We start from the raw sequence: 15,467 nt of genomic DNA, 5'->3' as shown, positions 1-15,467 counted from the left end.
AAATATTCTTGTAGTATCTAGTGACAGGTAACGTAAAAGCAATATTGGAAGTGCTATTCTAAGACAAAACAGCAAGCAACCATCTCCTGTCTTTCAGCACTGCATTATTACAGCAAAGACTGGGCCAGATAATAAAAGTGGAGGGATAGGATCCCTAAAAATAAAAGAGCCCTGGTCCTGCTTTTTGGCATGGACTATTTCTCATGCAAACTACACTGGCTAGTATCCTCCTGCTATCAGCTGCATTTCTTTCCTGACAACTTTTTCTTCTGAACTTGGTTCAGGCTTTAAGGCAGGGAGGAAGATAAGTTACCATCATAATGGAGCAGCTGCTTGAATAGCAACTTTTTTTCTCTGTCTTAATTATTTCTCAAATTCTGCAAGCCACACAGGATCAATGCTAACCATAAACAAATCAGTTTAATCAGTGGGACAATTATTTGAGCCCGGGAAAGAATGGCTGCATTAGGTTTGCATGCCCATTGCCATTTTTTAACGTGTTTCTGCTCATGTTTCAGCTAAATGCATCTGATGTGCTCCAAAACAACCTCTGAAGCAAAAGGAATTCCATTAACTCCACAAAATTAGTAAAACCAACTAAAGAAACTTCCTCCACACTTGGCCAATTATGTGCATAAATAGTGGCTAATACAACCTGTTGGAACTTCTCTGCCATTCAACTTTTAAAACTCAACCTTACAAGCTTCAGGAGTACCAGATTTTGTGTTCCTCATGCAGGATCCATGTGCTCTGAGGACTGACAGATCTTAATTTATTTTATGAGGAGGCATCACTCTGCAAAGCTGATGGAAATTCTTCCAGCCTTACTGAAATCAGGAGGGCAGTGACAAATTACACTTGCTGAAGATTTGCCCTGAGTCCTAAAGTGTGTTTGCTCTGGATAACAGTATATTCACAGTAATCCTAAGCATCTTTTTATACATACATATATATATATATATATGTATATATATATATATGCTTGCAGAGTATGTTTGAGCCAAATATTTAAGTGGTCTAAACAGATATATTTCCATTAATTTAAATCCGTATGACTCATACCAGCCTGTGAGTATGGTCATGGAGCCTGCCGTTTCTCTACAGAAATCTCTCAAATTCAGAGGGCTTTCTGGCATGCAGCTTGTTTTTAAACATTCCAGGCAACCAGGTTCTCTTCTTTTACCTCTGCTAAGAACAACAGAGCTACATATACACCACCAAATTAGAAGCCCTACACAAAAGGTAAAGCCTTCCAAATGTCACTATTCTTAGCTTTTCCCTCCTCAATGACATTTCAGTGTTTTGCTCCAAGCTAAAAAAAAAAATAAATAAAAAATAAAAAGTGAACGGGAAGCAAGGAAAAGAAAGAAAAAACCCAAACAAGGAAAAGCATTAACAAATGTTACCATCTGGGACTCTGTGTGACTGGAGGACACTGAGAGTTGAATCTGCCTGCCAGTCCAAGCATTGATCTAGATCTTTCCCTTACAGCTCCCACCTGCGGTGTAGGAAGCCTGCAGCAAGAAGCTCAAGTCCTCAACAGAGCCCATGCAGCAGGAGGAACTGAAATGCTGCCGGGGAGAAGCACGACTCTTTGGGCTGTGATGGAGGACCATGAAACACAGGACCAAAGTCTAATTAACCTCCCTAATTGTTTTCACATCTTTATGCAGTCCTCTCAGTAGCTGCTCGTTTACCACAGCTATTCATACATAACTCACTCATGTATGGAAACCTATAATGGATCACACACCATTAGATTTTTATTGTAATGGTGTTTTAAGTATTTGTGCTCTGTATTCTACCCTCCACTCTGCTCAGCGAAATGGGACTCTATAGGAAGAAGAGGGAATTTCAGAAGGATTGGTTTGAATTTTACTTTGCTTCTTCTCTCCTAACAGAGCATGACAAAAATGTCAGCATTTGAATTTACCATGAAAGAGCCATTTTCTGCAAGATAGAAATTTCTGTGGGTAAGTATATCAGGGTAGTTTCTGTTACATTTTAAAGTTCCATTGCCCCAACAATGACAAATTATTTCATACAGCCTTCCTAAATTTTGCTTTTATCATAACTCTCCTAGGCAGAAAACCAATTTCTGAACAATCATTCTAATTAGAGGGAAAACTATTTTGGGCACATCTTCTTGCTTATATAAAGTAGCATGAAAGACACAAACGCTGTAACTTTGATTTATCTTCTACCACAGTTGTATTATCTGGGCTTAGCTGACCTACTGCGACTTATTCCCATGTATTTTCTGGTACCTTTAATTAAAGCTCAACAGTGGCACTGACACAGGCTGGGAAGGCTAACTAACTTTGGCTTTAAAATACCTATGGGGTGAAAAACAACAGATCAATCCCATGGTCAGGTTTGCTGTGAAAGAAAAGCCTCTCTTTTTAAATCATTAAACATAGACAGTTATTGCACATGGCCCAACAGTGATTGAAGCTACTTATCTCTGATTATATGCCAGTTACGGATTGCTGCTACCAGTCTAAGTTAAGGTTAAAGTCTGAAATGCTTCATTTTTCCAATGTAATTTAAAAACTGTAAGTCAGCTACTGTGGTTTATAATTATAATCAGAGAGTGTTTCTTACAGGGTAGGTAATTTTGTCATACTACATAACGGCTCTGACCTTAAAGTAGTACTTAGATTGGATTTATTTTTTAAATTGTCAAATAACTGTTTCCTTATATATAAAGGTTTTGTTTATACAAGTTAACTGCTTATATGTTCCTTATAATTGTTTTGTTAATAGTTTATTTTATCAAAATGCCTAAATCCCAACCTCAGTGGAAGTTTAACAAGAATTATAGAATCATAGAAAGGTTTGGGTTAGAAGGGCCTTTAAGACCATCTAGTTTCAACCCCTTTGCTATTGGCAGGGACGCCTTGCACTAGACTAGGTTGCTCAAAGTCCTGTCCAACCTGGCCTTGAACACTGCCAGGGTGGGAGCATCCACAGCTTCTCTGGGCAACCTGTGCCAGTGTCTCACCACCCTCACAGTAAAGAATTTCTTCCTAATATCTAATCTAAATCTCCTCTCTATCAATTTAAAGACATTCTCCCTCGTCTTATCCCTTCCTGTCCTTGTAAAAGTCCCTCTCCAGCATTCTTGTAGCCCCCCTTTAGGTACTGGAATTAAGTTCAGTACTTGATTCAAGTTATTAAGCAAACATGGGAGTTTATATGAGGATACCATTGTAATCACCAACACTAACTATAATTCTTCCTTAAAATTCAGATATCAATTCAATGAAAATCAGGCTCCTCTTTGTGATGGCACAGCAGGTGGTTTCAGGCAGGAAGCCATGCAATCACTAGACAGAGGACTAAATCTTTCCATTCCCTTATTGCTCCTTGAAAAGATGCTGTGGAACTTCACAGGTGTCCTCTACAGTCCTGACTGAACAACATTTTGGGACCAACCGCTTTAGTGGTTTAGCCTTGGCCATTAACTCTTAGTCCTCTGTCTAGTAAGCAGCAATGTCTGAATGCAGGCAAGTTATATAATGGGAATATTTAACTGGTTCACACTCTAATTTCGACTTGGATTTTTTTTAATTTTTTTTTTTTAGGATTGCTTAACATATAATTTTCTGACACTGTTAAAAAAATAATTGGAATTGTGTTAAATACACAGTCTTTTAGTTGCACGTTCTACTTACAGAAAACTGTGGTACTGTTGGAAAAGGATCGAAAAAAGGATTAGATGTATCAGCAGGGAATGTCTTTATCTTTAAAAAAGATAAAGAAAAAGATGTTACTTTCAGAGCATAAAAAAGCAAAAGCAAAAGAAAAAAAAAGGCAGCAAAGCATTGCAACTACAATGATATATCCAACAAATTAGAGCAGTTCAGCAGAAATTGGACCAGACCGAAAAAGACCTTCCAAAAATGCATACAGAAACCTGATGATGAATAGTCAAAGCATAAATATGAAAACTTGATAAATTAATTCTACCATGTAATTAAATCTGTTGCATAAATACAGAGCTGACTGCAAATATAATGTATCTTCCAATCTTCCATCTGTCAACAGCCATTGGATTATTACCTGCTTCCTTCAGCCAGCCCTACATTTTGCACAGGAGCAAATTCTGCAGTGTAGGAACTCTGCCTAAAGAACTTGTCCTTTACAGATTTTAGACTTCCAGATTTTCAGGTACACAGATGAAGGCAAACGATCACATAAGGTGGGAGTGAAATAACACCATACATACAAAAAGCACTGGGGACAACTGCTTGTTTCAGGCAGCTATGAGGCCTCGTGTTAACAGGAGGGCTGTGGATAAAGGCTTGACCTTAGGAAAAGTGCCTGGAGATGGAGAAGTGAGTGACCAACACATCCATATGCTGAGAAGCCTGAGAGCTCCCAGGGCTTAGTTCATGAGTGTACACTCACTGGTGGGACCAGGCCCTGCTGGAAGTCACTTCTGCCCTTAAAATAATTTCAAACATTAATTGAGATTAAAAACATATTTAAATCAACAACAGTCTTTGTCCTACTTCATTGTGAATGCTGTTTCTCATGATTTTCCTCATTAGAATGCAGGCATTTTTCATTCAGTAAAAGAAAGGACAAAATAAAAAATAAAGAATCATTTTTGAACTACACTTTATGCTTTCTATTTGGAAAAACACATATTACAAAGGCGTGTTTTCCACTTTATTATAGAAACTGCTGTGCATTTGTTTGTTAAGCATGTATTCAAACATAATCCACTAACTACAACTATGTAACTGTTGCTTAATAACAAGAAAAGCTACCCTGAGAGCCCTGAGCCTCGTAGTCCAAAGCAAAACCTGAAATTATGATGTCAAATATAATAAAGTAAATGCATAGTGTTTATTTTGGAAATAAAATAACAGAAACATATTGGTTTATAAGGATGCCAAGGGAAATTAGCAGCCATCTGTGGGCCCACTTCTGCAAACATGTGGAATTAATCTTGGCATGGTCAGGCTTTTTACACACAAGGAGTATGGATAGCGAGCAAACAGTTAAGCATGTAAATACCTTTTTAACAAAATAAGGGTGTTTATAAGTCAATTACACAGGCATAAATGAACAACTGTGCAAGGGAGAAATTCTTTGAAATTGCAACTTTCTATGCAAACATATCAATCTCGCACTCCTTTTATAGTCTTATAAAAGTCTTATGCCTGTTAGCAAAGTATATGCATATTACATTGCTGATTGAACCTACTCATTGGATTGAAGCAATAGCTTCTAGTAAGTTTGTTATGTTTCTTTATACCCATAGCCAAGTCTGTCAAAATAAAACATGGACAGCTGCAGCATGTCTCACTCTTGAGAGATAACAAATACCACGAGCCCAGGTTGTCATTCTCAGGTTATAAAGGGTATAAAATGTGTTACAGTACAAAATACAAGTGCACTCCATTATGAACACAATGTTTGGGCCAAAAGGCAAACAGGGATGGGAAGCTGGTTGTTCATATGAAGTATGAGTTTGATATTCTACAGCCAAACTCTCTCTAATTTGCAGGTTGGTCTCATTAAAGAAATGAAGCTCAGTTACTGAATAGAGTAAAAAAGGACACAGAACAATATTCAAGAGCCCTTGGGGATTTGGGACAAGTGGCACATAAGAAGAGTCAGCCCTGATTACAGGTTGAGGCATACAGCCATGCAGAATACTCTCTTGCAGAGTCAGTGCTGCAATCTGTGGATGTTCCTGAGGCCAGCCTACACATCAGAACAGCAAAAATGGTCAATCTGGCTTGGTTATCAGCATGATTTCCTCTCTCGGGGAGCTGTGCTTAGTTAATCTTGGGAAAAAAAGACAATCTTGACGAAAAGACAATCTTGACAAATGAAAGGCTCTCGAGGTTCTAAACCCACCAATTTCCATCATTTTAAAGAAACTGAAAACAGAAATTAAGGAACAGAGGGGAAAAAACCATGCTTGTGTTCAACTTAAGAGTGACAAACAGAAACTATCCTGCTTAGCCCCCAGGATTTGCTTTTTCTTCTTCTCATCTCTTTTTCCCTCTGAGAAGAGACCATTGTTACTCAAATGGCACAACGGAGTTTATTGGTTTGGCCAGCATCTTAATATGAGTGCTGCTGCCAGCTCCCACAGGCAAAGCAGAGGGACAACACTGCTGTCTCCACAGCACTGGCAAGAAATTCTTACCTATTGATGACTTGGCTCTTTTCAGGAGGAAGCAGGTACAAGATCCTCATCCATGCAACAGCAGAAAAAATCTGTATATTCGAGAACACTTTCAGGAGAATTTGAGAACTAAGGATACGCAGGATGGGGAGACAGTCATGTGGAAAACACCAGTTAAGCAACGGGGTTTTGTGGCACTGCATTTGGAAATTTGAACAGTCTTTTCACCCAGGAATGCAATTTGTCCTGGCTGTCCTACACGTCCACCATGGCCAGCAGTGTGCTGACAACAGCAGCAGTTGCCAGCACCTGAGATGAGGAAGATAACCCTGTGATTCCCATTCCACAAGAAAAGCAGCATCATGTGTGAGTCTCTTCCTGACCCTTATCTTGGGGTTGAGTCTATTGCATGGACTCAAAACTCTCAGAGTAGCTGGGAAAGCAAAAGAACTCCCTGACCAGAACCAGAGACAAAGACCTAAATGTTATGCATTCCCCACACAGTATATAGCCACTCTCCCTGCCCTTAGGAGGAAGACAGACCAGACCCTCAAACATCTCCTGACTCACGTGGCAGAAGCAGACCCTAAACTTCTCCTGGGTGCCTTTTTCTCCATGCTGCTGCAGCATCTGTTGAAAGATGCCACCTGGGGACAGAGAAAAGAAGAGTAGAGCCATCACCACCACCTCCCACAAACCCTTAGGTCCTTCAGTTCTGGAGACCTTCAGCAGCTTCTGGACTTTGCCTGGGATTGCAAATACGAGGGGAAAAGGAAGAGGGAAGAGGAGGTCTGCATCTCTATGTGCAAGACAGTCTCATGAAGCTGAATTGTAGCTGCTCAGACTAGCAACACACACTAGCTGCTAGTGCGTGGATTGTTGCTTAGTTATTCTGTCTACTTCAGTATAAGACGAGAGAAATAACAACTTTGAAATTTAAAGCTGAGCACAGAAATTACTGTGGTGGCAGGTGGGTGCAGCAATTGTGTCCATGTTGTAGAGCTGCTTAGATGAGCATGTTCTGGCACAATCAGGCTCTTCCACAGGAGCAAATGGTACTAACTGGTGTCACAGAGGCTACAGAAATATCATCAGCAACAAGAGGTCAGGGTTGTGCTCTCAGTAACAGCATAAACAGACTTCTAACACTTGATTTCAAGCACGCCTACTCTCTCTGCACGGCTAAAACAGTCTTGCAGCCAAAGTCACAACCATAAAACAACTGTTAAGGCAGGTCCCATCTTAAGTAACTGCCACGTCAAAGGGGTATGGCATGAAGAGTGAATGCGTTCTATGCTCCAGTGGCATCTCGCATACTGAGGGCTTGTTTCACAACCTCAAATGCCCCTTGCTTGAAAGGTCAGGGTGCATTACCATAAAGAGCTACTTTGGACAAGTATCTCCTTGTCTGTAATATTTAGCTTGGCAAGTGGAGAATTTATTCAGCTTAAATGAACAGTTGACCCTTAACAAAAAGAAAGAAAAAAAAGAAAAGAATAATACAAAAAGGACCAGCACAGTCTCAGGAAAAGTCCAGCACTTGAGTAATCTGTCAGGAGAAAAAGCCAAAAACCAGTCAATATTACAGTCACATTGATTTTGTGGGAAAATGGGCTGAATTTTATTCCTCTGTGGATCATTTTCTGCTAGTACTGGAAGATTCTTGTTGCATTATCACGTCTGTGGAATTGACATATTCTGGAGGCATCTTTGCCATAACCAGAAGAGTTAACAGCACTAATTTTCCATTAGATTTCTACTGCAAAGAAGGATGAAGGAGGGTAAAGGAAGAAAAGGGACAACAGGACAAGAACCTTCTTATTTTATTTGCATTTCTGCAAAGAGTTCTTCTGGACAGAATTTAAAATCTCACTAAAAACAACTGTATTTTCCTGAAACGCCTTTTAGATGGGTTAGGAGAAAAATACCCTGTAACTTTCTCATAAATACAAGCACAAGTGGATGGAGACAGAGTACTTTTATCAAGTTAAATGATAAAAAAAATAGCTATTTTTGGTATTTCTATCAGAAGGGAATATTATAAGTGTCCTTCTGTGACAAAAAAAAAAATATCACTTTTGGGTATTTTGGGTATTTTGTTCTCTGACTTTTGAGGCAGTCAGTATATTGACTGCTCTGCAATAACTTTCTTTCCTTCTACAAATGTCCAGTAACTTTTTCAGCTGTCAACACTTCCTTCACTCCCATCCCCTGCACTGGAGGCCTTTACAACGTGATGCAGAAAATGTGTAATCTCAGTGGGTTTGCACTGTAACTTTGTATACTGGCCAGATGGAAGACAAAGCGTAGGCCAAATGCTTCACTATACTCCTGTGCATCACAGCAGATGCTGACACCTGAAGTGGTGTCATAAACACAGCCCTCAGTATACACATGTAGACAAAGGAATATTGTGTGGTGCTTTATTTCAAAATACGTAAGTCGAATACCAGCACATCCATACAGCACAGAGACTTGTTTCTACTCATCAAGTTAGGAAAGATCAGCAGCCCAAACTTCTGGAGTACATTGAGTTAGCATTTCTCAGGCCTGACGTGATGTGACTTTAAAAACACCAGTTAACCATTAGACCTGGTTTCCAAAGCCAGTGATACGATTCTGGACTCTGCAATTGTCCAGTAAAGCTCCTCGTCTGCTATCATACCATTTCAGCGGCTGAGGTGAATAATGAGGTGGAAGATGTAAAATCAAATAGTTTCTGGTATTTTTCACCAGGTAATACTCCCAAACAAGTTCTTTTGAGTGGGAGTAGTTCTCAGCTTCAATGATCGATCACTCAGGTAATGTCAACCTCAGTTCACTCCATTTGCAAGTGGTAACAAAACCAGTGTGATAGGTAGGCAGGCATAGTCATTGCCTGCTTGGAGAGGGCAAAAATCAGACCAAACCACTGCAGCCCAATAAACCTGCAACAGGATAGAAACATAAATCAGCAGTACCATTGGCTAATCAGTCTTGGACAAGGCTGTGTGAACTAAATACCTTGATGAACCCTGCTTGGTGTGAATCCCATACACGTTGTATTACAGGCCATCTTCCTCTCATCGGATGCAGGATTTTTTCCACTTGTTGAAATGACATCGAGGTGCCAGTGTCAGCAAACAGATTTCATTTACACACATTAAGGAGGAGCAGTTTTGCAGAATGTACTAGTAAAAATACCTTAAGGCACCAAACGTGAGGTTTCTGAAGAGGATGGGTTTCCGTACAAGTCACTAAGCCAGGGAGATGTATATGTTCCCTGCTATTGTCACTCCCTCTGGGGTGATAATACTGTGAAATCTCTCTCCTAGCTCCATCTGGTCTTTGGGTCTCCCTTGCTCATCTTGCAAAAATCTGGCAGAGACTGGAGTTCAAGGACATTCTGTGAACAACATTCACTGACACATAAGAACCAATGTAAGTGAATCCATCTGTTTTACTCATCAGATTTATCTGCTTGGTTCAAGATTCCACAGACCTGCAGGACTGAGTCCACCTCCCCACAGGTACCACTTAATTCCTTTTGGAAAACTGAGAGAACTCCACCTTGAAAGTCGTGCATCCTATGGTATCCTTGCTGAGCCAAGTTCTCTTGGGGTCCTCTCAAATGGTGAACTTGCCATTCCTCTGCTCACTGACATGTCGGCAGCCCTTCTCTAGACCTTGCTGCAGGCTGAGTCCACTGTCCTAGAACATGCCCCAGCAGCATGAACCACATTCTTGATGTCTTACTGAGTGCTTGCACAACAGGGCTAATAGTTTCCTCTCCATCAGATACTTTCCTCCCTCTTAAGAGTGACTTTGCTCAACCCTTCCTAACATAGAGGCACTGCCAGGGGGTGGCTGCCTGGCTCCTTGGCTGTGCTCCAGTGACTTCTGGCTCCCGAACAGATGCTGAAGGAAGTTCGTAGGAGTGATTTACAAGGTTCAACTTCTGCTAAAGCTTGGTTTTGCTGCAGCTATAGCATTTCATATATACTTAATGTGTAGTAGTTTATTGCTACCATATAAGCTATATGTTATTTACAAGCAGGTCTACCTAAACCACAATAGTTAAGGTGCCATGGATAAAATCCTGAATCTTCATGCCAACTTTTGTACTAACTTACAAAGGCAGCCCCGCAAATCACGTTGGTGCTAGTATCCCTCTTGTGCTGCCTTTAAAGACTGAGTATTCTGTTGGTCTTCAATCTAAGGGCTGTAATTATGGGTCGCTTGCAAAGTGATTTCAGAGGTATTGGGAAGGGACAGATGATGACAGTAGTAATGTTATTAGTCAGCCCAGCATCTCTGCGACACATGGGAAAGGAATACATGTTCTGGGTCATTTTTACCATGTAGCTTTGCCTTGAACTGTTTTTGAGAAGACATTCTTCAAAATAATACAGGATAAGAACAATTCAGATGCGACAAAAGCAAGGCAGTGTCCATGTTCTCACAGTCCTCAGGATATTCAGTACTCTTGCTGATGCTGTGAAGGTGAGCAAATGGGCTCACCACAATCTCTGCATGAGCTGTCAGTCCAGCTGTCAGTCCACCATCCCCTGAGGAAAATGTGGCAAGGCAAAATGATGTCACAGTCTTGATGTATTGGCTAAGGAGCAGACTGAAGGTTGTAGAATTTGCTCGCCTTTGCTTAAAACACCGAAATGTAGCAAATGAAAAGCAGTAGGCAGGCTGGCTGGATATGGCAGCTCTCCAACACTGCTGCAGAGTAAGTTAGTTGCATTGCTGGGACAGCTAATACAAAGTTACCAGTTTTGCCCCTTGGTCTTTACCAATTAAATCCGTGATGATCCAGTGCCAGGTGCCTAGATCACAATGCACAGACAACAAAATCAAGCGGCATCTTCTGCAGATGGAGGCTGTTGTCATAGGAGAAAGTCACTAAAGATGGATAACATGAAGAGGAGGAAATTAATATTGTGATTTCTGCCAGTTGAGAGTGCCCCAGGTAAGCCATGTATTTCCTGATTCCACTGCCAGCTAGCAGACTGTCCATGCACTCTTTACCAGATGGAAACTCACCACTAGCCACGCCTGATTATTTCTAAGTGTAGACACTGACAGCTCATCATCCATTACCTCCATGCCTTATTAACACAGAGAATTCAAACCCAGGGACATTTCATCAAAGGCTGACTAATAACCACGGGACATACCTGCACTTTCTCAAAAGTATCAGAATCACATTCCTCTGTTGAACGGTTATGATAGATTGACACAAACAGCACACTGCCTGACCCTTGTTCCACACAAATAATTTGGCTTTCAGTCTTTACTTGTATAGGAGCAAAAGCTGGCTGAGAGTCCTTAAGTGTCCAGAAACTCAACCAATCACTGTCTCCTTGAATGTCAGGATAGTAAGGAATACTTTGCATTATTTTTTTGTCCTATTTTTCTGGTCTATTGAACTCTGCTAAAATCCCCAGGAGTTTATACAGTTCGTTATTCTAAAGGAAAAGAATAGCACAGGAAGATTAAAGTCAGTGGAGCTACAGGAAAAGTGTTAAAATTACAGACTGGTGCTCTACTTTTATATCTGTCCAGAAGGGCACTTGAGCATATTTTCAACTTCAGCATGTGACTTGTCCTAGTGATTACTGCAGCCTTTAACGATGCATTTACCTCAAATTTTGGTGACCTCTCATGGATTAGTATCTCCTCAAACAGACATAGGAGCGCTGACTGCTGCACTGTGCTGCAGTTTGCCAGGCTCACTATTCTTAAAGTCTGCTCTGACTTAAGCTTCTGTACAACAATAATCCTTTCCTAGCATAATATGTCACCCTTTCCAACATGCCTTGTGGAAACATAACACTGCTTCCTTAAATGTAGTGTATGCAAACCCACCTTATCCTGTAAATAAGACCAACTCGAATAGAAGCTGAAAGTCTATAAAGAGCGATGTTTTCCATGGTTTAAGATTCATGCATGAGGAAATCCAATTCCATATCTATAAATCTTTTGTGATTGTTACATATAAAACCCTATTTATTCATAACCTCACACCCTTGGCTATGGAATCATTCATATTACCAGCCACCAAGCATTGGAAAAACACGAAGATTCTGTTTTCACTGTAATTTTATCTTGTTGTGTTCAAACACAAGAGCTCATTAGACATATACATTTACAGATTACAGATACCTACATTGTAATACTTTGCAAATTCGATGCCATGAAACACATCAAATGCCTCTGCGTCTGTTGAGTCCCTCATTAAAGCAATCCACTGTCAAAGTAAATATATTGTTCCTTTGTTCCTTTTCTCATCTTGTTTCCATCTTTTCAAGAATAAATTGGGATGCTACTTTAAGAGCCAGTCTCCCATTCAGAGACACTACACTACACTCAGGCATGTTCCATAGCTAAGGAGATTAGTCCCAGCCAAGGGATAATCCCAATTGATTAGGGCTATTAGCACATAGCTCACTCTCACCCATTCTTAATTACAGCAGAAATTTCTCCTTTGGACTGAGAAGAAAAGTACAGAACTCTTCTGCTTGGCCCAGGAATGACAGCAGTTTCAATGCCAGAAGGCTGCTCTATCCTTTGAGCAGAACTCTGCTTCCCCATAATTTGTTTATTGGGGAGAGGATCCAGGGGATCCATTATTACAAACATCTCTGTGAAAGCGACTGAAGAAGATTATAATGCTGCAGTGAACAGGAAAAGAAAAGGGAAATGGGAGAAAGGCCAAACGGTGACAGTCCTCTCCCTGGAGGTCTGCTTGTGGCATTTCTTCAGGGCAAAAAATACCCTGTGAATGAAATGTCACGGGCAGATGCTGGTCCCTGCTCAGTATCTTCCTGCCCATCCCAGCAGAGGCTCACAGGGAAGCCAAACTGGGAGCTGGGGATTTCCTGCAAGGCACATTTCCAGCACTGCTGCCTCCAAGGCCCCTTCCCAGCACCGTGTCCTGATGGAGGAGGCCAAAACATGCTGTTGTCTGGCAATCTCCATCAATGTTATGGTCCCTGGGAAGATTATGGTTAACTCAATCAATTCAGAAAAACACTGAAGTGTTTCTAAAATGTAAGAGGAGCAGAAACTGTCAACTTCATTACTGGGGAACAATGAGGGGGCTTACAGTGGTTACTTTTAACTTTCTCCCTAAGAGCCCTGGGATAGATGAAAGCTAAGACCTAGGATACTCTGTTTTGGGCGTGAGGGGAGCATCATTCTGATTTATTGTTGGGTTTTGGTTTGTTGGGGTTTTTTATTTGGTTGGTTATAATCCTGTGCCTGCTGCTTTTCGAGCATGCTCTGTATCAGCTTGGGAACTATCTGTTCTTGATGCAGGAATATGCCCACTTCAGACATGCTGTAGATGTGAAGAAAGCCCTTTACCCGCACTGCCTCAGTGCCCCTGCTGTTGGTGAGGAAGAAAGGAGAAAGCACAGTTTCTTCAACCTTTTTCCCAAACCACTAGCAGCAAGACAGGAGAGATCTGAAGGAGAAAATCACTTTGGAGGCACACACAAATGTGGGCTCTGCTGACCACAGACACTCTGAAGAGAACAAGCTTTGTCTGAAGGCTGGCCAGTTCAGCCACTGATGCAAACACATGGACTTTATCTGGATATGTGCACTTGAGCTTCACGGTTATTGATCTTGACTACCTTGCTCTAGTTAGTTGTAGCATGAGATGAGTGCCAAATTGTGCACAAATTCAGGTGGTAAGAGCCCACTGTGCTTGGCACACATTTCCCTTCTCCAGCACTGCCAACAGGGTTCTCAGCAGAGCATGTCCACATGGCCTGGTGTGTGTGCCAGATGGCATGGGTAGCTCCTTCATCAAAATCCATTCTGGTAAATCTCTCACTTTGCCAGAAGTGGTTAGGTGATGTTTCAGAGCACTTGCAAGACTCTACCCAACATTTTGGCAGGGGATCAATAAATGACATTAAAACTTGCTGAAAGAGTTTTGTAGAGGTTCACTTCATGACCTCACTGGATGTTCCTCCTAGACAGTGTGGGGATTTGGTCTTGGGTTACTGAGCATGAGATGGATGCCAAGCCATAAAACAAGCCATAAATCCAAGGTTATTCCACAGTTCTGTGGACAAGTTCCAAGAAATACCTCTAAGGAGTACACAAGGACCGTTTTCTAGTAATCTGATTTTAAACTGGGTGTATAGGACATCTACCTATGTAGAAATTTTCTTCCTCAGCCCAATACAGTTTAGGATTTTGTTTCCAGAGGGTGATACAAGGGGTAATGAATAGAAGAAGACAGTTTCTACCAAGTTCAGTGGTTTTCAATCCAATTATCATGACAGTTTGTTATCTTGAACTAAACGACTCCTGTATTCTTCCTTCCACAGTTAAATTACAATTTTCCTCTATGATCTACAATATCTGGGACATGGCACAGAGACTATGGAATTACCATAGACATGCTGAGATTTATGTAAATTTATCAGTTCAACTTACTGATCATTTCTACTACTGCCATTCCTCTCAGTTACGAAACTTGTACTAGGCTCTGTGCAAAGTCAAAACAAAAGATCTGTCCTGATGTAAATCTCACAAGCTGATGATGGGGTCTCTGGTTTGTTTCTGCTTGCTAGGAGACAGACTACAACAAATGAATAGGTGTTATGTTTCATTAGGGGATTTTTACACTGTTGTGGATAACAGTAAAAAGAAGAGGACAAATCAGTAGATAGGCCACTAGAGAAAATCTCTGGTCACTTATGTACCACTTGTGGTTCATCAGAAGACACTGCTACTGGAACTACTTGGGAATTCTCATCAGAAAATGCCTATTTATTCAAACTGAAAGTGTTGGAAAAGAATCTGTGCTGATTCAATTTTCTCAATATATGTATATTCTAATATATAGAATACATATATAGAATACATATTAGAATATATATATTCTAAATGGTTTCACTCATCATTTTGTCAGAGGAGTTTTTAGTGCCTAATTTAGAAAAGAAGTTTTGGTTGGAAACATGAGTTCATTGATATTAATTAACAAGCATTGCTTGAAACTGAAGCACTTCACAACTGCTGAAATGAAAACACTTCAACTGCCTTGATCCTTCTCTCTACCCTTCTCAGTATTCCCTGACATTTGGTTCGGGATGTTTTCCAAAATATAGGCTTTTGAAAGAAAATGTAGACAAACAGCTTTTACTTTGATCAAAGAAGATGAAAAAAAAAAAAAGTATTTCCTATCAGTTCAATTTAATTGAGTGACAAATAAAAAGAAAATTTACTTGCTCTTTTTGCTAGTTTTACAAGTTGAGTCACCCAACCAGCCAAAAAACAGCTCAGAAAGCAGATGTTTCCATTTTCTGTT

The 15,467-nt window shown here is 40.6% G+C and overlaps 1 protein-coding gene across 1 annotated transcript in view; it reads right to left on the bottom strand.

Moving 5' to 3' along the window:
* LOC133267105 (band 4.1-like protein 4B) overlaps window positions 1-15,467 on the bottom strand; it is a 75,138-nt gene that overhangs the window by 7,014 nt on the left and 52,657 nt on the right. The window contains exon 8 of the mRNA XM_061449077.1: window positions 3,678-3,746. Within this exon, the coding sequence (XP_061305061.1) occupies window positions 3,678-3,746 (69 nt within the window). The remainder of the gene's footprint in view (window positions 1-3,677; window positions 3,747-15,467) is intronic.

The sequence above is a fragment of the Pezoporus flaviventris genome, unplaced genomic scaffold (genome assembly GCF_033815535.1).
Source record: "Pezoporus flaviventris isolate CSIRO_AGI_PZ_B2104156 unplaced genomic scaffold, CSIRO_AGI_Pfla_v1 ptg000007l, whole genome shotgun sequence".
Lineage (NCBI taxonomy): Eukaryota > Metazoa > Chordata > Aves > Psittaciformes > Psittacidae > Pezoporus > Pezoporus flaviventris.
Note: the sequence above shows the minus strand (reverse complement) of the source record. Positions and strands in the feature narration are given on the sequence as shown.